Source organism: Nansenia antarctica, assembly GCF_963989245.1.
Source record: "Nansenia antarctica genome assembly, chromosome: 18".
Taxonomy (NCBI): domain Eukaryota; kingdom Metazoa; phylum Chordata; class Actinopteri; order Argentiniformes; family Microstomatidae; genus Nansenia; species Nansenia antarctica.
The window spans coordinates 8,517,310-8,538,320 of record NC_137691.1 but is presented as its reverse complement, the minus strand read 5'-3'; the positions used below and the strand labels follow the sequence as shown (position 1 = coordinate 8,538,320).

The 21,011-nt window shown below is 44.0% G+C and overlaps 2 protein-coding genes across 2 annotated transcripts in view; one reads left to right on the top strand and one right to left on the bottom strand.

Annotated features, from left to right (window-relative positions):
* slc12a5a (solute carrier family 12 member 5a) overlaps positions 1–7,631 on the bottom strand; it is a gene marked incomplete at both ends in the record, with an annotated part of 214,853 nt that extends 207,222 nt beyond the window's left edge. Inside the window, 1 exon segment of the mRNA XM_080548697.1 lies at positions 7,448–7,631. Within this exon segment, the coding sequence (XP_080404823.1) occupies positions 7,448–7,631 (184 nt within the window).
* Positions 7,632–8,756: 1,125 nt separating this feature from the next.
* nat8l2 (N-acetyltransferase 8-like 2) lies at positions 8,757–14,141 on the top strand. The gene is made up of 4 exons (XM_080548139.1): positions 8,757–8,853; positions 8,936–9,011; positions 11,814–12,023; positions 12,290–14,141. Coding segments are annotated over exons 2-4 (678 nt in total). The 5' UTR covers positions 8,757–8,853; positions 8,936–9,010; the 3' UTR covers positions 12,757–14,141.
* The last annotated feature ends 6,870 nt before the right edge of the window (positions 14,142–21,011 follow it).

The following is a 21,011-nucleotide window of genomic DNA, read 5'->3' as shown; positions in this document are numbered from 1 at the left end:
ACACGCACACACGCACACACACACACACACACACACACACAGATTCCTGACCACTGGCTGCCAGCCCAGTCAGATGGATAAAGATAGGGCAGAACTAAGCGGACACATTAATTATGTATTGAGGCTATAAAGGGAGCGGTTAGACCCAAACAGCTCTGTCTGTCTCTCACACCAGCCACTCTACTACATCACCCCCCCACCCCCTCCACACACACACACATACCTACACAGACACACACACACACACACACACAGCTCTGAGCGATTCTCACACCAGCTAATCTACATCAGTCCCCACCACCACCCAAACAGCTGTCTGTCCTGACCCTGATGCCCCCCCGCCCCCCACACACACCCATCTCACACTACCTAATCTACTACATCGTCCTCCCCCCCACCCCCCCACCCAAACATGGCTGTCTGTCTGTCTCTCTGTCTCTCACACCAGTTAGTCGACTACATCGTCACCCCCCTACCCCCCCCCCCCTCACCACCCCCATCCAACCAGCAATGTCTGACCTACACCCCCCAACCTTACCAGCATCCCCAACCCAACCAGCCCTGTCTGCTTATCACACCAGTAGCCAGTAGGCAACACCCCCCTCCCCCCCCCCTCGCTCCCCCCCTCACCACTCACTGTACATACTTTGTGTTTTGTCCCCCGCCCCCACCTGTGGTGTATGTCCCCACCTGTCCTACCCGCTGTACATACCTTATGTTTTGTTGTATTGTTCTTCCCATGTTGGATGTATGTTTATCTTGTAGATAGTACTAGTTATTTGTCTGTATTATCTTGTAGATAGTACTAGTTTTTTGTCTGTCTTACATGTAACGATGAATTGAAAATCAAGGACCCCAATTGAAATAAGCCAGTGGCTTTCTTGGGTTTTTATCCTGTTAGTTGACCTTGTATGTAATATGTACTTTCATGTACCTACTTCTGCAAATCTTCTAATAAAGTTTTCAATCAATCAATCAATCAAAACTACCCCCATCCAACCAGCAATGTCTGACCTACACCCCCCAACCCTACCAGCATCCCCAACCCAACCAGCCCTGTCTGCTTATCACACCAGTAGCCAGTAGGCAACACCCCCCTCCCCCCCCCCCCCCCCACCTCGCCCCTCTCTCTCTCTCCTCATTGTGAAAATAGCTCAGGAACTAATTCCGTGTTCTTGGTTATTACACACAGGGGGAATGGGGAATTTTCCGGTGCCGTTACAAAGCAATTACTTTGATGATCAAAACCTCCCCCCCAACCCATGCTACCCCCGCATCATTGTTGCCCGCCCCCCTCCGTCTCCACTACTCCCCTTCCCTCTTGTTTGTCTTTTGTGTCCCCCTGTCTTGTTTTTTCTGGGCCCAGCTGTGTTGTTGTTTTTAAATGTTAATGTTTTCCGGTGGGTGTAACTCTCACTTCTTTTTTCGTAAATTGTCTTTGAGTCTTAGAAAAGTGCTATGTAAATGTGATGTAGGGCCTACTACTTAACTAGTTAGGAATAGTCCCATTGTTTCAGGCCTATAAGGTAAAATCCATCCAAGCCTGGTCATCTAACCAAGCCAGGTCAGTGTACCTGAGATATGGGTCTATTATACAGATGCGGATCTTCATTTACATTTACATTTACATTTTTGGCATTTAGCAGACGCCTTATTCCAAAGCGACTTACAATCAATACATTTGAATACTAAGCATGTGAATCAGCAGTCCACTATTCGTTGCAGGAAGAGTACTCTAGCTCGGGCCCGGGGCCACTGATAGAAGGAAAAACCTTCTCCCTATTATCGCCTTCTACTAAAACGTATATTATTATTTTTTTTATTTTTTATTTTTTAAATTTACTGGAGAAACTGAGAAACAGTACAAGGGGGGCAGTAGAAGTTCTTAGGGACACAGTAGAGGGAAAAGCGGGTGTCTTTAGGAGACGTAGTGGTGAGGGTCAGAAGATGTCTCAGGAGGAGCAGTTAAGATGTAACCTGAAGAGATGGGTCTTCAGTCTACGACGGAAGATGGGTAGTGACTCTGCCGTTCTGACGGCCGTGGGGAGCTCATTCCACCAGCGGGGAGCCAGTGTTGTGAAGAGACGTGATCTTCAGGGCCCAGTTGTTCAAATGATCCCGATTATTTTTTGTTATCCAGGATCAGATCTATCTGGCTGATTTTGAGTCGTATAGGGGAAATCGATCTGATCCCGGGATAGCAAAAAAGAATCAGGATCATTCTGATCCAGATTAAACGTTTTGAACAACTGGGCCCAGATGTCTACAAAGGGACAGAGGGTAAGACAGGTTACTGTATAACCTCAGAGAGAGACCCAGCCCCACAGACAGAACATCCACGCCCCCCAGACAAACAGACCCTACTCCAGCCAGCCAGTCCTACAGAGACATATGCATGCATGAGCCACTCTAACCCTAACCCAAAGTCAGACAGTCCTGAGAATCTGAATCTGTTTCTGCATCTCTGCAAGGTGAAAGACATGGAGAGAGCCAGAGAGACAGAGAGAGAGAGAGACACACACACACACACACACACACTTAGCCAGTCATATACAAGCAGACACATCCCTATCCCCAGCCAGCCAGTCCTAGAGATATACCCAGCCACCAATGTCAGACAGTCCTACAGAAACACACACCCAGTTAGTCTTCGAACCTTCCCCTTCCCCATCCCCAGCTAGCCAGTCCTAGACCCATCCCCATCCAGCCAGTCCTAGACCCATCCCGTCCCCGTCCAAACAGCCCACCATATCTGTATCTGCACCCCACAATGTCAAGGACACAGGAGAGATCGAGGCTTAGCTCACTCTCTAGATCAATAGAGACAGGAGCGCTCGGGGGGAAGTGATATAGACATAGCACCACCAGCCGCCAGGGGGAAGATTATCGACGTAGCATCGGCAGGCCATACAACTGAAGGGCATTACCATGTTGGGATTCCATATCCTTGACCAACACCAGGTCAAAATCATGAAGCCGAGCCAAATATCGAGTTATGCACAAGCAGACAGACACAAACACATATTTAATTGTTCACCTGGAACACCTGAATTCTTCAATTGTGATGGACATTGCTGTAAAGAGATCTTATTCAGATGAGGCATTACACTCATCACTCAATCTAAATGAATGAATGACAGACAAGAACAGTGTGTTTTCCATCGTTCATCATCATCTCTTCTTCTTCTTCTCTCAGGAGACTCATCTCTTCTTCTTCTTCTCTTAGGAGACTCATCTCTTCTTCTTCTTCTTCTTCTTCTTCTCTCAGGAGACTCATCTCTTCTTCTTCTTCTTCTTCTCTCAGGAGACTCATCTCTTCTTCTTCTTCTCTCAGGAGACTCATCTCTTCTTCTTCTTCTCTCAGGAGACTCATCTCTTCTTCTTCTTCTCCTCTCAGGAGACTCATCTCTTCTTCTTCTCCTCTCAGGAGACTCATCTCTTCTTCTTCTTCTCTCAGGAGACTCATCTCTTCTTCTTCTTCTCTCAGGAGACTCATCTCTTCTTCTTCTTCTTCTCCTCTCAGGAGACTCATCTCTTCTTCTTCTTCTCTCAGGAGACTCATCTCTTCTTCTTCTTCTCCTCTCAGGAGACTCATCTCTTCTTCTTCTTCTCCTCTCAGGAGACTCATCTCTTCTTCTTCTCCTCTCAGGAGACTCATCTCTTCTTCTTCTTCTCCTCTCAGGAGACTCATCTCTTCTTCTTCTCCTATCAGGAGACTCATGTCTCTTGACCTTCATCAGACGCTTGGTTCTCTTTCCCAGCATCCATTCATCTAAACCTGGGCACTAGACATGAGCATGTTGATGAAGCGCCTTGGCCCTGGGCTCACTCAGAGGAAGATAAGAGGGTGTCTGATAGGTTGTTTAACAATCAAACACCATTCCATACTACCGAGAGAGAGAGAGAGAGAGAGAGAGAGAGAGAGAGAGAGAGAGAGAGAGAGAGAGAGAGAGAGGGGGGGGATCTGGCTTCGTTACATCTTTATCTTGAGTGATTTTCTCTCCTTACAACAGAACAATTTGTGATGCAATGGCAGAATGGAAAGGTTGCCGTCGCCATGGCAACCTTGTTATGGTTGACCCGGAGACAAGAGTCTCCACAAGGCTGCTAGCGAGAGCACGCCGCGTCTCCGTGGCGACGCGACTGGAGGGGGGGGGGGGGGGGGAGTCCCCCCCATGAAGAGCTTCCTCCTCTTTGGTCGGGAACGAGGAGATGGAGAGATTGGTTCCACGATGTGTAAAGCAGGCCGTGGCCAGCGGAAGGTGATGGATGTGCCTGGGAGCGTTTACGGGTGTATTCACTCTGCACATTAAGAGCTGGGAACTGCTGAGAGAGCGTTTTGCATGCTGAAGTCCCATCACAGAGAATCTATAGGCTGTCGCTGGAGGAGGGGGTGTCAGGGGCGTGGGGGGGGGGGGGGGGGGGGGGTAGTGGAGGGGAGGTTGTCAGAGGGTGTGTGGGGTGAGGGGGGGTTGTAGGGTGAAGGGGGGGGGGGGGGTGTCAGGAAGGATGGGGTCTGGGCTTAGTGTAGGAGGGGGTGTCAGGTGGGGTGAGGGTAGGGGGGGACAGGGGGACTGGTGGTCATGGGGGTAGTGAGGGGTGAGGGAGGGGGGGGGGGGGCAGGGGGCGGATGGTAGGATCAGTGATGGATGATCTGTAGGCGGCTCATATACACAGGGCCGCCACTACCTACGTACACACTACGGGCACCAAAACAGCCTAATGATCATCATAATAATCATAATGATGAATTATGTAAATGTAAGATGAAGCACAACTACAATAGGCACCATTAGACCACTATTAGACCCCCATTAGTGCTAGCGCTGGCACCCCCCCCCCCCGCCATCCATCACCTATTTGCAATTTCCCCCCCCCCCCCCCCCTCCCAACCTCCCCCCCCTGTCGACGAAAATTGCTGCTGACAGCTCACTCTGTATGTAATGTAAGATCCAACTTCGGGAGCGACACTCAGGTCTGCTACATATAGAAACTCGCTGTTGCCATGTCAGCAGTCATTCGGATGATAAACAGTCATCAAGAGGACTGGTGAAAGCATGGCATTGGTCAGTGTGGGTCTAGTGAGGGCAGACGGCGTCCTCTGTGGTCCCAGGGCCCGCTGGCACCATATAAACAGAGCAATGTATGCACTCGCTGCAATGTCAGTCGCTTTGGCATATATTATATATATACAGTATATATTATGTTACTGTGCCATCCAACATAGCCAACCGGAAAAGCTATTGTTGCAAGCAGGGAATGCAACGTTGCAACAAGATGCTACTTTACCCTGGGGACAGGGTTCACACTCACTGGTCTGGGTCTGGACAGTCGCAGAAGCTACCATACAGATCTATCATACTGTATATCCATCATACTATACAGACCTATCATACTGATACAGTTTGCAGACTGCAAACTGCGACACTTTAAATGAATGTGCAATAACACTATGTGCAATATGACAACCCTAGGGTACATAAGGTTCAGAGAATAGGAAATGTTAGAATAGGTATAGCATAGCATAGAGTACAGCACAGTGTTTTATTTGTATAGTATAGTATAGTGGATAGTGTACATAGCCTTTATTTATGTAAACCAGCTCTTTTCCCTTCTTGTTTTTAGTTTTTTTCCTAGCACCAGGGGAGCCCCCCCTCCCAAATTTCGTTGTATGGTACCTGTACTGTATTAATGACAATAAAGACCATTCATTCATCTATCATACTATACAGACCTAGCATACTGTATATCTATCATACTATACACACCTATCATAATGTATATCTATCCTACTATACAGACCTATCATACTGCCATCCAGGGCCGCTGCTGGCCATTTGGGTACCCTAAGCGTATAAATTGTTTTTGTCGAGGCGGGAGGGGGGGGGGGGGGAGGGCGTCGGGTAAATGGATAGCGCTAGCACTAATGGGGGTCTAACAATAGACTAATGGTGCCTATTGGAGTTGTGCTTCATTTTAAATTTAAATAATACATCATTCTGATTATTATGCTGATCATTAGGCTGTTTTAGTGCCAGATCTATCATAGATCTGCCATCTATACTGAACGACTGCATACCAGATCTATCACACTGTCTCTATACTGAACGACTGCATACCAGATCTACTGTCTCTATACTGAACGACTGCATACCAGATCTACTGTCTCTATACTGAACGACTGCATACCAGATCTATCACACTGTCTCTATACTGAACGACTGCATACCAGATCTATCATACTGTCTCTATACTGAATGACTGCATGCCATCTCATCCAGCCATCTGTACTGTGGTAGATGGTAAAGCACTGCTGGAACGAAAGGGGAAAATGAGGTGATGACGATGCCGTGAAATTCATAATCAACATTAGGTAGTCTATTTTTGTTTTCCTCCGCAAAACAAATTGAGTTTTTAAAAACATGTTTGATTGGAAAGATCAAGAAACTGGGATTATCCTTTCAAGTCTTCAGAGATATATCTGACATGGACATGAAGAAACTTCGCTGCTTGGATTTGTCATAGCCTGTTATAATCTGTCATAACCTATAGCCAGTCTGTTATAATGTCATAACCTCTTGTAGCCAGCCTGATGTAATAATCTGTTATAATCTATTGCAGCCAGCCTGGTATAATCTGTCATAACCTCTTGTAGCCAGCCTGGTATAATCTGTCATAACCTCTTGTAGCCAGCCTGGTATAATCTGTCATAACCTCTTGTAGCCAGCCTGGTATAATCTGTCATAACCTCTTGTAGCCAGCCTGGTATAATCTGTCATAACCTCTTGTCGCCAGTGTGTTGTTTTCACCTCTACCCAGTGCTGCTGACAGATATTAATGCACACTCATGCAGCCTGCTCCAGCTCCACGCTGGCTCACCGCATGGGTCAGAGCTGTTGACTCCCATCCAATACAGCATCGTAGGACACAACAACAGTTCAATTCTGCATCTAATCACCGATGTGCACTATGAACAAAAACTCTAATTATTGCAAGGAGGTTAATTAAAGATCATACATGCATGCAGACAAGAAGATTGCTGTTTGTTTGTTTTACATTGTTGCAAGCTCATACCAGCCTACGTCCTTATAAACAATAACATGCGTTTTGTTATGAATCGGGGCACACTTTACACTACTATGTGCCCATGCACGCTTCAGGATCACATGTAGTTTTGCGCAATGCACCTGTGGAGAGAGAGCTCGTTGAGGAGATGATGGATGCTTGGCAAAACGGGCTCAACAGTTGAATGCCTGCCGGTGCCCGTTTAAAGATTCCGGTCACACACACACATCCGTGCACAGACAGACACCGTGCATGGTGGCAGCACGCACCCCAGCAGCAGACACACGGACAGTCAAGCACTCCAGTCGTTTGCATGTCAGATACGGAACGATTCCGTATTTTACGGGACGGGTGGCAACCCGTGCGTATAAACATCCCTTACCTTTCACCACCAACACCTCTGTACTGCTGGCCACCCCGTGGTCCGTGGAGAGGCTGGGGAGCTCGGGGGTCTCGTCATCCCCCTCGAACAGCTGGTTCACCTGGCCCTGGATGTCCGACGCGCACCGGTGGTCTCCTGCTCCGTCGCTCTTGGAGAAGGCGGTCACGGTGAACCTCTGGCTCATGGACATGGTGTCGCCGGGGGGGGGGGGGGGGTACCACCGTGGCCTGGCAGAGGTGTGAGTGAGACAAGCGGAGGGTCCTCTCTCTCTCCTCTCCGCCCGGTGGAGGAATTCACACAGAGGATGGAGAGATGCAGACCTGAGCAGATGGAGGCTGGGCAGCTGTTTGAGCAGGGTTGCGCACCGAGACTTACGGGTTAATCTGTCGTTGCCTTGTCATTGACCGGTCCAACTGTCCCCAACGTGTCCCGTTACGTTTCCACCACCGCCTACTGTCTGTGGCTGTGGAGAAACTGCGGGGCTTTGCCTTTTGTTCGTTGATGGGAGACACTGAACGATGAGAGAGCGATCACTGTCTTCAACCGGTGTCTGGAAACGGGGCGCGCTGACGGGTCCTAGAGCGTACCGGTCCCCGGTAAATGATGTGGCACTGTATGGCCACGGTTACCGGGGAATGAATGACAGGTTTTCCAATCCAACATGCCTCTGCTTTCTTTGTCTGTGTCAGTTTTTGCTTCTTAAATAAATAATGTAGCCTAGGGTAGGCCTATTCTCTCCGCTGTAGTCTGTTTGAAAATGGATTGAACAGATTGTACAGATCGAGCTAGAGATATTAGGGAACTGAATGTGAATGGGACAGTAATACATATTGAATATTCATGAATTAAACAAAGTGCCCACTCCTAAAACGTATTCAGAATCACTGTTCGGGTGCTCATGGAATATGCAAATGCCAAATATCAGCACTCCTTTTAACATACGTTTTAAATCCTATTGTTCAACCCACGAAATCATATGTGCATTCAAGAATATGATTTAAAGCTTATTCATTGGAGTGCTGTCCATTCTTTTATCTGGTACAACAAAGAATGAAAGTGGAAAACAAAGAATGAATGCGTAAAAGAATAAATAAATATAGAAATGTATTTCGTTATACTGTGTGTATTCATTCATTTATTTGTTCATACATTCATTTATGTATCTATATATTTATTGTTAATTTTGACAGACTTGGTCCTCCATATTCAGAGAGACAGACCGTAAATGCATCCGTGCGGTCACGTGACGAATCCACGAGCGTGATTCAATAGTCTTTTCTTTGTCGTCACGGTCCAGGGCATTCATCTACTAGGCGACCATGAACATGAACTTCGAACCGAAATGAGTTAACTACCTTCTTCTAGGAAACTGCTCGCGCTTAGAGTTTTGTGTGTGAATGCAAATGGTGAGTGTGTAGTTTGCAGCATTGCATTGGATCTCTTCGAGAGCAAGTTTACAGTGATCCGTTGTAACCCGTTTATCAGCAGATCGCTTGGATTTGATGCTGGAACTAAGATCTGATCTGAAGGAGTAGGCTAAGGGGAATCTCTTGATCTCGTAACAGTAAGGCCATTGCTTTATTTTGTTAGACATGCAATAGCATGCATAACAGTTAAGTGTGGTTTACATAAAGGTTTAGTGCAGTCTACTACACAACAGTACAGTCTACATAACGGTTTAGTGTCAGTCTCCATATCTGAAGTATGCACACAGACAGTCCCCAGTGAGCAATAGACGTCTTTTCAACCTCGCGTCTACAATATAAACCAATATAAACCAGCTATATTACGGCTATATTTTCTACTTATCTTAAATGCATGAAAACCGTTATTAAACCCCTCTAAACTGTCAGAATACGTCCCAGACGTCATGTAGTATGAAATTCCATGTAGTCTAGCATAGTTATTCATGCGGAAGTGGTGGTTTAAATTGCGTCTATACGTCGCTGTCCTTTAACCCAGATAAATGCGGTCTGTGTCTAAACCTGTTTTAGTCTAGCAGCACGTTGAGTTTAAATGAATACCCTAAACGCCTGTAGATTGTCAAAATATGTACCAGACGGTCATTTAGTCTGAGATTCCATGTAGTCTAGCATAGTTATTCATGCAGAAGAGGTGGTTTAAATTGCGTCTATACATCGCTGTCCTTTAACCCAGCTAAATGCGGTCTGTGTCTAAACATATTTTCTACTTATCTTAAATGCATTAAAATTCAGGAGGCTATAACAGGTCAAAACAACTAGACCAATACAAAACTAAAGAACAACCAAAAAAACATATTTTCCCCCAAAATAAAATGTGACAACAATCAATTTCATTAATGGGAGACCCTAAAGATAAGAAAAATCATTGTTGTCATTTGTTCTACCTCGGGTAGGGGTATCTCGAAATCTGAGGGCCCTTCCTGCAGACTTGACTATGATGTGGAGAGTTCCGTTCAAGTTGAAGAGGAGTTTGAACTACACAACTGCACATAAACTAACTTTTTACCTAAAGTGACTGGAATACCGCCCAGTAGTAAATCATATCCTCAAATAATATCTTAAGAAAGCCTTCTTATCTTTGTTGGTTTATTATGTTTAGTTGAGTGTCTGTTTCAAATATTTTGTCCAACAATAGCCTACTGACTTTACTGAATAAGGCTGTGCCTGTCATGACACATATTGGTCATAATAATAATAATAATAATAATAATAATAATAATAATTCATTACATTTGTATAGCGCTTTTCCGAGGCTCAAAGACGCTGAAGTGAAGTCATGAAGTCATGAAGTGTTGCCAATGTAATGAATACAATATTGTTAATTTCAATGTTTGTAATTGGTCACTTTCAATTTATAAGAGTGTCATATATATATATATACCGGTAGATACATTGAAATCGTAAAATTAAATTAAATAAATGTCCCTCCTGTCATAAGACGTCGAGTAAACATGACAAGTGTATGCAACACGATTGGCTGTTTCATATGGAAGTCCCACCAATTTCAGATGTTCTGTCTATTTCATTGGCTGTTCGGCGAGACGTTTAAATTCAAAAATCGACCGGTCGAGTTGAGCAGAGAGACAAGGGCAGACAGTTTGAAGAAGTGAAGTGCGCTAGGAGTTGGTTACCTGGTTACCGAAAGAGAAATAATTATATAGACTCGACAGTTGAATTTCAGGTAGGTGGTGAAAATGTGATTATCCAGCGCTGACTATCTACCTACGTGGTAGACTAACTGTTTATAGCAAGCGCTCGTTTGTTAGATACGTTTTTGTGCAACTGACTTGTGTTTATGTTCTCCGCACACGCTAGACAAGGCAGAACGGGCCGACGGCAGAACGGGAGTGCTGGCTACAGAAAGAATAACCCAACCTAAATGTTGTCTCCCTAACTGTTAATAAATACTATTATGTTGTATGTAATGTTCCTATTTCATTGTTAATATTTAATATTTAATATTCTTATTTCCTTATTTATATTTCGTATTTACTATTTCCCTAAATAAATACATGTTCCTATTCATATTTCTTTGTCATAATTTACTTATTACTCATGAAAATTGTATTTGTCTACTTATACTAAGTGTTTAAACGTCTAGGCTATAACAAAGCTAAATTGATGTGAAATTGGAAATTGAAACGTCTGTTTAAACTGCATTTCAACAGCTATATATAATAGTCTGACGTTGAAATGCCTATAGAAACAGTTGTTTCAATTTCACCTCCATTATGCTTTGTTTTAGCCTAGAGGTTTAAACACCGGTGTTTCAATGTCTAGGTTATAATTAAGCTAAATTTAGGCTAAATTGGAAATGGAAACAACGTCTATGTTTAGACGTTGAAATGCCGTTGAAACATAGAAAGGGAAACAACGTCTATGTTTCAACAGCATTTCAACGTCTAAACATAGACGTTTTTTAAATATCCAAAATGGCCGATATTTAACCTCGATTTGGCCTAGACGTCTACGGGCCATTTAGACGTTGTTTAGACGTCTAATCAACGTAAAATTGCTCACTGGGTCCTGTCACTGTCCAGTCCAGCACAACGTGTTCTTGATCTGCTGTGCTGGCGACAGTTCGATTGAATGATTGGGAATAATTATGTTGACTTAAGAAGAAAGTAAACGCATTTCACTCATCTTCACACCCATAGGCTGTTTATCTGAACAGTGGGTAATAACATTGTCCATAGAAGTGTTTGATTTGCAACAATACACATTAGGTGAACATCACACGCTCGTTGCATTCAATTTAGACCTGTACAACATTCCTCGAGGTGGTCTGAAACACACACACACACACACACACACACACACACACACACAGTCTTGGGTGATGTTTAACCCTTTAAACACCTTACCCCCTCCTCTCCCTACAGTGCAGCTTGTGATCCGGCGTTACCGCCCCTCAGACCAGGAGGCCATCTTCTCTCTGTTCAGCGCTGGCATCCGGGAACACATCAACCCCTCCTTCACCAATGCCCTGAGCAGCCCCCTCTACCTGGGCCTCACCCTAGGGGGGGCAGCGGTCGGGTACCTGGTGGGGGGCTCTGTGCTGGGGGCACTGCTGGCTGGAGGGGCCTGGATAGGTCAGAGTCAAATCAAAGTCAAATCAAACTTTATTCCAACTGTTAACCCTGGGGGCTGGTTTCCTAGACATAGATTAAGCCCCTCGACCAAATCATCCATGTCTCTCCATCGAAGTGGCTTTCCAGTACAGGAGTAGTCTTTAATCTATGTCTAGGACAACGAGAAGAGCAATAAGTAGGCCTAGCTAAATAGGTATGTGTTCAACCTTTATTTTACAAACCTTGTGGTGTGTGTGTGTGTGTGTGCGTCTCTCCGTCTCTCCCAGGTCTGATCTACTACTGCTGCTATGTGCTGTACGACGGCTACGTCAAAGAGAGACTGCGTACAGACATGCGGGACATCCCGGGATGTTACCTCAGTCACCCTGACAACTGCTTCTGGGTCGCCGAGGCAGAGGTCAACGGCAGGGCAGAGGCCATGGGTATGGTGGCCGTGATGGCCAAAAAGGACGGAGCGGGGGGCACCTACGGGGAGCTGTTCAGGATGATCGTGTCGTCGTCGTGCCGACGGACAGGGCTGGGTTCTAGAATGACTCAGATGGTCATCGACTTCTGTAAGGAGCGGGGCTTCACTAGGGTCGTCCTGGAAACCAGCTCCACCCAGGCGTCCGCCGTGGCTCTGTATCGGAAGATCGGATTCGTCCACGTCCTCACACACACAGAGACCCACGCCCCTCATTGGCTGACGAAGCTGACCAGGGTCAACATTATAAGGATGGAGAAAGTCATATAGGACTGATATTGTGTTGTTAGCGTTCCTCTGGAGGACCCATATAACATAGGACCACATAGTACTGTAAACTTGATTGTGTGCTGTGAATATTTTATTCTATTCCTGTAGTCTTTAATGTCTTACTGTACTCTTCGAAGGTAGAGTTTGGGATGTGATGTCATAGCAAATGCAAACAGGGTGGCGGTACCAGAGACTTTCTAAAACAGATGCAGGGGCGTTTAGGTGGCGTAGTGGATTAAGCGCTGACCATGTACCGCAGGGCTCGATTCCAGCCACGGACATATACTGCATGACATCCCTTCTCTCTCTCTCACCCATCCTTCCTGTCATAATCTCTACTATATCTGTAATTAAAATATATATATATATATATATATATATAAGTGGGACTGCCCCACTCAGAAAAAATAACTAAAACAGATGCAGCAGCAGACTGCAGAAATGAGAACATGTTGAGAGTCGAAAGCCATCGGCACGTGCACTCTGCCATCTTCCGTCGGAGGGCAGTGAAACGAGTGGAAGCTCTTATTCGCTCTTGTTCACTACAACATCTTTGATGAAAGTCACTCTGTTTTAACTGGCGTGACAGGATATCCCAGAGGCTATCTTCAACTACCGTTCAGTCAGGACACTTAAAGTTGTTTTTAATCATTATTGAATGAAAATTGGAAATGCGGTTAAGTTTGACATAATTGGATGGCTCCGCTCTGTAGAGCTTCCTGCCTGAAGTTTTAATGAGATAAAATACAAAATACCAGTATGGTAGGGAGTCGTCCCCCCCCGCGCAGATAGCGACTGAGCAGGTGGAGCCTAGGACGGTGGATGGGACACCCGACATGTCATAGTCGATATTGTTACTCTTTAACCATGGTGGTGGGTGCACAGCAAGTTACTGCTTTATGACTTGATATCCCAGAGGATAACAACAGTATCTGAGCCAACACCCTTGTTAAGCTGACTTGTCACTCCAACATCTACAGTAATCTACCTGCTTGTCCTATGGACTATGGGCTGGTTTCATGGATGCAGCACATTCATTCAGACTAATCCTAGACTAAAAAGCATCCTCAATGGAGATTTTCCATTGCAACTGTGATTTAATCCTGGACTAGTCTTAAGCCTGGTCTTTGAAACCAGCCCACTACCTCTTAACCATATCATTAACCATGGTTTACCATAAACCTGAACAGATGTGTTATAAACAGTACAGAAGTGTAGTTGTGTAGATTAGGGATTAGGGTTTTTAAATTGTGGTAAAAAGTGTAAATTAAACCAACAAATTACATTTTATTATACATTGAAGGTGGCTGATGGACAAGATTGACTGTCAAAAACAGAATCATCTCAACATTTTGTACCAACATGTATTAAAGTTGTTTCTTTAAGTAAAATATCTTTGTTGAGATTTGTTCTGGCTACTAGTCATCTTTAACTCTAAATGACTATGCGTACTGAACCTTGACTAGCAGGCGTTGTCTTGATCTGCTCTGGTCTATTGGTGGTGGTGACAGTTTAATTTGAATATAGGCCTAATGATATTGTTGGCTTAAAGAAAGTCAACACATTTCACTCATCTTCACACCCATAGGGTGTTATGTGTTATGTGTATATGTTTATTTGGGTAGTGGATACTACACATTATGTGAACACTACACACTACATTACATTCAATGTAGGCCTGTACAACATTCCTCAATGTGGTACCTCCCCCCCACACACACACATCACCCCCGCCTTCACCAATGCCCTGAGCAGCCCTCTACCTGGGCCTCACCCTGGGGCTGGCCGTGGCTGGGTACCTGGTGGGGGGCTCTGTGCTGGGGTCACTGCTAGCTGGACGGGCCTGGACTGGACTGGTCAAAGTCAAAGACACTGTACCCTACTGGCTAGGCTATGAAAACAGTCTAATTAAAACAGTTTAGTCCACGCCGTGTCGGTGTGCTTTTGTGTAAACATAACTTTACCATTCAGTATATCGGCCAATAATGCCCTTTACGGATTGTGATACTTTGATACACCTCTATTCAGATGTATATGTATGTGTTAGTGTTAATGTTAATGTTAATGTAAGTGTTAATGTTAGGAATGTCTCCCATGGCCATAGCCACTGATTCTATTCAAATGTGTTTAATGCAGTACGTGTTAAAATGGGCATTTTCTCAAGGGCGTAAAGGGAACACAGTATAGAGCATGCGCGTGCCACAGTGAACTGACTTTATTAACAGGTCCTAGCATAATTAGTTGACAACAGTAGGGTATGATTGTCGTGCATCCCATCAGTTTCTGAAAGTACTACTTGTTTTTACCTCTTTTGGGGGGGCCAAGTCTTAATTGGGGTGGGGGGGGGGGGGGTCCGACCTCCCTTATACCCCCTTAATTGTAAACATCTTTAACTCTGAAGCACTGTCCATCCAGCCCTTAGACTCGCAGGCATTAGGCTACAGACCACCCTCCTCTCCACTCTCAGAACAACACACTCACCCCAGACCAGCCTAGTCTCTCCCTGCAGCAGTTATAGGTAGGATCATAAGATTCAAATTTCATTTAAGTCTCATTGAGATCAAATCTCTTTGACCAGAAAGACCTGGTCCATGACCAGCAGCAGGAGGGCACAATTGTTGCAGACACATTGAAAACAAAGAGGGGAGGTTGGTGGGAGGCGGAAATGGAAGGACGGACCCATTCTAATGCATAGAATGGAATGAGGAATGTGTGGTAGCGACTCCATAGTGGTATGTAAGAGAGACTCACACACACACACTGCTTTAGGCAGTAATATCCAGCCTCATCCTCAACTGTACACGCGATATTATGATGACCGGGGCATCAATGACAGGTTTCCAACGGGCCTCTGCTTCTTTGTCCATGTCAGTTTTGCTTAACACTACCCAGTATCCTGACATTTTCAAAATCACATCAGGATAAGCTAGTATAAAGCTATTTTGCAGTTTTTCTGTGTAGGAGGCAGGCTAATTTACAACCGAGTCGGCTCTTTTAGTAGGTAAAAAGGCTAGTTCTAGTGTTAAATCCAATAAATAATGTGTTTTCTCTCTGCTGTATTCTTTTCGGATTGTGTCACGACCCAGCTCGTGGATCGAGACAAGAAAGGGGAGACAACACATCAGAATCAGTGAAATAACAGAATATAGGCAAAAATAATACTTACAAAACGAGAATGAGGTGTGTCCGTCAGTAATCAGTAGCGTGAGTGAGTGGATGCATGTATGTATGGATGCAGGATGTTATACGGTGTCAAATAATAAGAACAAGAACTGCCACAACAAAAACCAAAGTGTCCGTGTGGAGAGAGGTCTGCCAGAGGAATGAGGAGCATGGCTCTGCTTCTCCTGCAAAAACAAGGCAGACCCACAGCCAACAGCCTGAACAGACCGTCACAATTGGATCTTAAAACCACACAAAATGACACAACTCTACATTATTATTATTATTATTATTATTATTATAATTATTATTATTAAAGTTAGGGTTAGGTCTTTTGCACCATGCCACTATTTGCTGGATTATCTGGTTAGATGCCAAACTACATTTTGTTGTCTCAGTACTCTGTACAATGACAATAAAGTTGAATCTAATCTGATGTAATCTAATTTTTTTTTTAAACTTGAAAATACACCGGTAGTGAGCGTGTGATCATGTGAATCATCCAAGTGTTCTGTAGAGAATTGCATTGGCGTCTCTCTTCCCTAGGAGAGACAAGTATGATTTGGTCAAGGGCATTGGTGAAGGAGTGTGTGTGTTTGTGAGTGTGTGTCTCTGTGTGTGTGTGTGTGTGTGTGTGTGTGTGTGTGTGTGTGTGTCTGTGAGTGTGTGTGTGTATGTGTGTGTGTGTGTGTGTGTGTGTGTGTGTGTGTGTGTATGTGTCCTGCTCCGTCCTTTTTGTCCATCACGCACACACACGCACACACACACACACACACACACACACACACACACACACACACACACACACACACCACAAGGTTTGTAAAATAAAGGTTGAACACATACCTATTTAGCTGGGCCTACTTATTGCTCTTCTCGTTGTCCTAGACATAGATTAAAGACTACTCCTGTACTGGAAAGCCACTTCGATGGAGAGACATGGATGATTTGGTCCAGGGCTTAATCTACGTCTAGGAAACCAGCCCTCAGGGTTAACAGTATGAATAAAGTTTGATTTGTTAGACTGAGTGTGTGTGTGTGTGTGTGTGTGTGTGTGTGTGTGTGTGTGTGTTTGTGTGTGTGTGTGTGTGTGTGTGTGTGTGTGTGTGTGTGTGTGTGTGTGTTTGTGTGTGTGTGTGTGTGTGTGTGTGTTTGTGTTTGTGTGCAAAGTCGGTGGGGGGTAAAGTCAGTTGGTCATTTTGGTGGTGAGGGAGAGGAGAGGGGATCAGGGTTAGGGTTGGGGGAGGGGGGGGGCAGTATAGAAATGTAGTTGTGTAGAGTAGGGCTTTATATTGTAGTAAGAACTGTCAATAAAACCAACCAATGAGAAATGTATTTCTTTTTATTACACATCGTGGAAGTTGGCTGGTTGACAAGATGTAATGTTAGAAACAGAGTCTTGTTTGCAGTTGCAGACACATTCAGAACACATAGGGGAGGCTGGTGGAGCCAGACATCGGAGGACAGGCTCATCGTAGTGCATGGAATGGAATGAGGAATGGTGTTTGATGCCATGCGTAATAATGCACCTGGCCTCCAAATGTCTACCTCCACCAGCCTCCCTGGATGAGACACCACTAGCCTATCCCAGAGGACACCATCGGCTCAGTGGAAAAACACTCAACCGCCTCAGAAGAAGAACAGGACGATCCAGGGCTGCTCTGGTTAGACGGGGCTACACAGTGGTGTAGTCTAGTTTTTTCTAGTGGGTATAGGCCTACTGTGATTTTTCCCTCCCAGCCTCATATCGTTCATTTCGGAACGCCATCAAAATAGATATGCGCTCCCTGTCTAACGTTATATATATATATATATATATAAATTAAATGTTATAAGGCTGATCTGTGCATAATAGTGCTGCATTTTGACATATTTCATGTCGCATCTCCCCCCTTTGATGGTGTATAGACGCTATAGTCAGTCTCAATGGTCCAAAATTCAAGTGCTTCGTAACACAGACGGGGTGAATTTTATGAATGAAAGTTCTGTCACAAAACGCCGTTACATACCCTCACACAGTTTTAAGTGGGTATATGGAAATCCTTGGCCTTTCCTAGTGGGTATACGGCGTAGTCCTGCGTATCACGTAGACTACACCACTGGGGCTACAAGACTGGCCCAACCCCCTGTGAACGTGGAGGAGCAGACCAGACTATGGAGCGCTGCCTTGTCTGCCCTCTACTACCCAACCCCTGCAGCTCAAAAGAACTTGCAGTGTTCAACAACAACACAAAGGAATGTGTAAAGAAATGGGAAACTGTCATATAACCACCACGCTTCAGAGAAACGAGAAGAAGAAGAATCCCAGAGTGGTATGTATGAGAGGCTCTGATAGTCACATTCATCCATCTGCACCGTGTGGTCTATTAGGAAATGCCTAGTCTCATCTCAACACCTGTGGGTGTACAACGACACAATCGCGGTCTTCGAAGTGTAGCCATGGCGATGGCTCATCACTCCTCTCTGCTCTATATATAGTCACCATCAGTTTTTGTAGAGCAGTACTTGGTAAAACTATGGCAACCAGCAGGGTCCATTTCCCATAGCATCCCATTGATTTTGTGCTCAATACCGATTAGAGGTGTAGATTCGGTTGCGTCAGCCGTGTGATTCAAATGCTTTTAAATGTGGCTGATACAACAAGAGGGCACGTCTGATCTTCCATTGTGAATGGGGATCAATGGCGCTTGTTCAACTGTTCAACATATCACATTGATATTCATCTCATGTGTAGTCACTTATTATATTCATTTATTTATGCCCACTGTAATTTGCACTGTTTCGCTACACATTCGCTCCATTTCGTTGTCTCTGTGCTTGTACTCTACTCTATTATTACTACTATTGCAATGACATTAAAATGGAATGTAATCTAGTTTAATATAATCTAGTCTAGTCTAATATAATATAATATAATATAATATAATATAATATAGTCTAATCTAATCTAATCTAATCTAGTCTAATCTAATCTAATTTTATCTGATCTAATCTAATCTAATCTAGTCTAATCTAATCTAGTTTAATCTAATCTAGATTACGGTTCTGTTAGAGTTTGCTTGTGTAAAGTCTGCTTTATAATGTCCATAACCGTGTGAAGCTGTACTGGAGCATACATGTCTGTCTCTATTCTAATCCTGTCCAGTCCTTTCTCCATCCATTCAGTCTTTTATCCCAATTCTTCAGAGGTGTTCCGAAAGCACGTAGGCCTACCCATCTACACTCACCGGCCACTTTATTAGGTACACCTGTTTTGAGTATTTCAGAAAGAGCTGATCTACTGGGATTTTCCCGCTCAACCATATATAGTAACATATATGGGTAACAGAGAATGGTCAGAAAAAGAGAAAATATCCAGTGAGTGGCAGTTTTCTGGGCGAAAATGGTGGTGGTTGTGTAATGGTGTGGGGGATATTTCCTTGGAACATACCTTCAGCAACCCAGTACTAGCAAGGTGTGCCTAATAAAGTGGCCGGTGAGGGTATGTAGAAATGATCCAATGCCTAAATTGTGCAGTTTTACCAGATGGTTTAACGTTACACTGAATAGTCCACACAACGGCATATTCACTGTTGTTATAACTGAATCAGAACATTGCAGATGATGTTGATGATGATGATGATGATGATGATGATTATTGTGGCTCCAGTAGAGGGCAGAGTGGAGCTCAGCTCCAACACATTCCATTACATTCACACATGTCATGGTTATGTCATCTTACAACTGGATTCCAAAGGGCATGTGTTTTGTTTGTCATTTGGAGATACTCTAAAGCATACAGCGCTTCTTATTCCCTTTTCTCCAACCATGAATTATTATCATTATTATTATTATTATTATTATTATTATTAGTAGTAGTAGTACTAGTAGTAGTAGTAGTAGTAGTAGTAGTAGTAGTAGTAGTAGTAGTAGTAGTAGCAGTAGTAGTAGTAGTAGCAGTAGTAGCAGTAGTAGTATCATCATCATCATCATCATCATCATGATTATTATTATTATTATTATTATTATTATTATTATTATTATTATTATTATTACTATCTTTTCTCAAAGCCCTGGCACTGACTGCAGTGTTTGGTCTGTCTGTCTGTTGTTTTTATGGTGTCTTAAATGTGGCTGTATTGACACATTTAAAGATTAGATTAATCAATCTCATCTGTCATTATGTGGGCATTAGGGAACAGAGTGGAGTGTGCATAAATCAATGGTGTAGATTCAACAGTAGAACAGTCAATAGACAACACCTCTGTGACGGCATGGTGGGGGCTTCTCTTGCAGCCAGCCAGATGTCATTCCCCTCATCTATAGCTCCCTCTGCTGCCAACACCAGCTAACTGGGGAAACATTAGCACACACACACACACACACACACACACACACACACACACACACACACACACACAACCATAACCTGTCAATGGCAATTCTCTGACATGTTTGGCTCATCTACACAATTCTAAAAACCAAAACAAATTCGAAACAACGTGCAGTGATGTATAGAGCTATGATTGAATGGAACGCCCTACTTTCATATCTCAAAAACCCAGTTCTCAAAGTTTAAAAAAAAACACATCATACATACTAGATTTGTGTAGTTACCACTAAGCACACCTAACTGAGCATTTTGAGTCTATTTTTGTTTTTTGTTACTTATTGTTCTGTCTGTGGAGGGTTCTTTTTTGGTTATGTGTTTTGTGACGCTCACCAAAAACTGAGGCTGTGAGCATTGACGACTTTTATATTGTTCTTATTTATTTTTATTTTATTGTTTTTATTATTTGTTGTTATGTATGTTGATGTCTTTTTTCTCCTTTGAGTATATGTTCTGTGATGTTATGTTGATGTCTTTCTTCTTTGTATATGTTTTTATGATGATTTCTTGTATATGTTCTGTATGGAGCCCAGGAAGAGTAGCTGATCCTTTGCATCGCCTAATAATCATCTAATAATCATCACCTAATAAATCAAAGGCCTACTGAGGAGTACACACGTGGTATGGCGGTTGTATAAAAGCCTTGTACTGTCCAGTCAGCACATGACAACATGACATCTGTTTTGAGTTCGTCCCCACACATTGCTCAGGTGAATGACCCTTT

Bases quoted from the DNA above. Each gene is read 5' to 3' on its own strand.
- nat8l2 (XM_080548139.1), top strand. The intron at 12,024-12,289 runs GTCAGAGTCAAA...CGTCTCTCCCAG, and splicing joins GGCTGGAGGGGCCTGGATAG to GTCTGATCTACTACTGCTGC.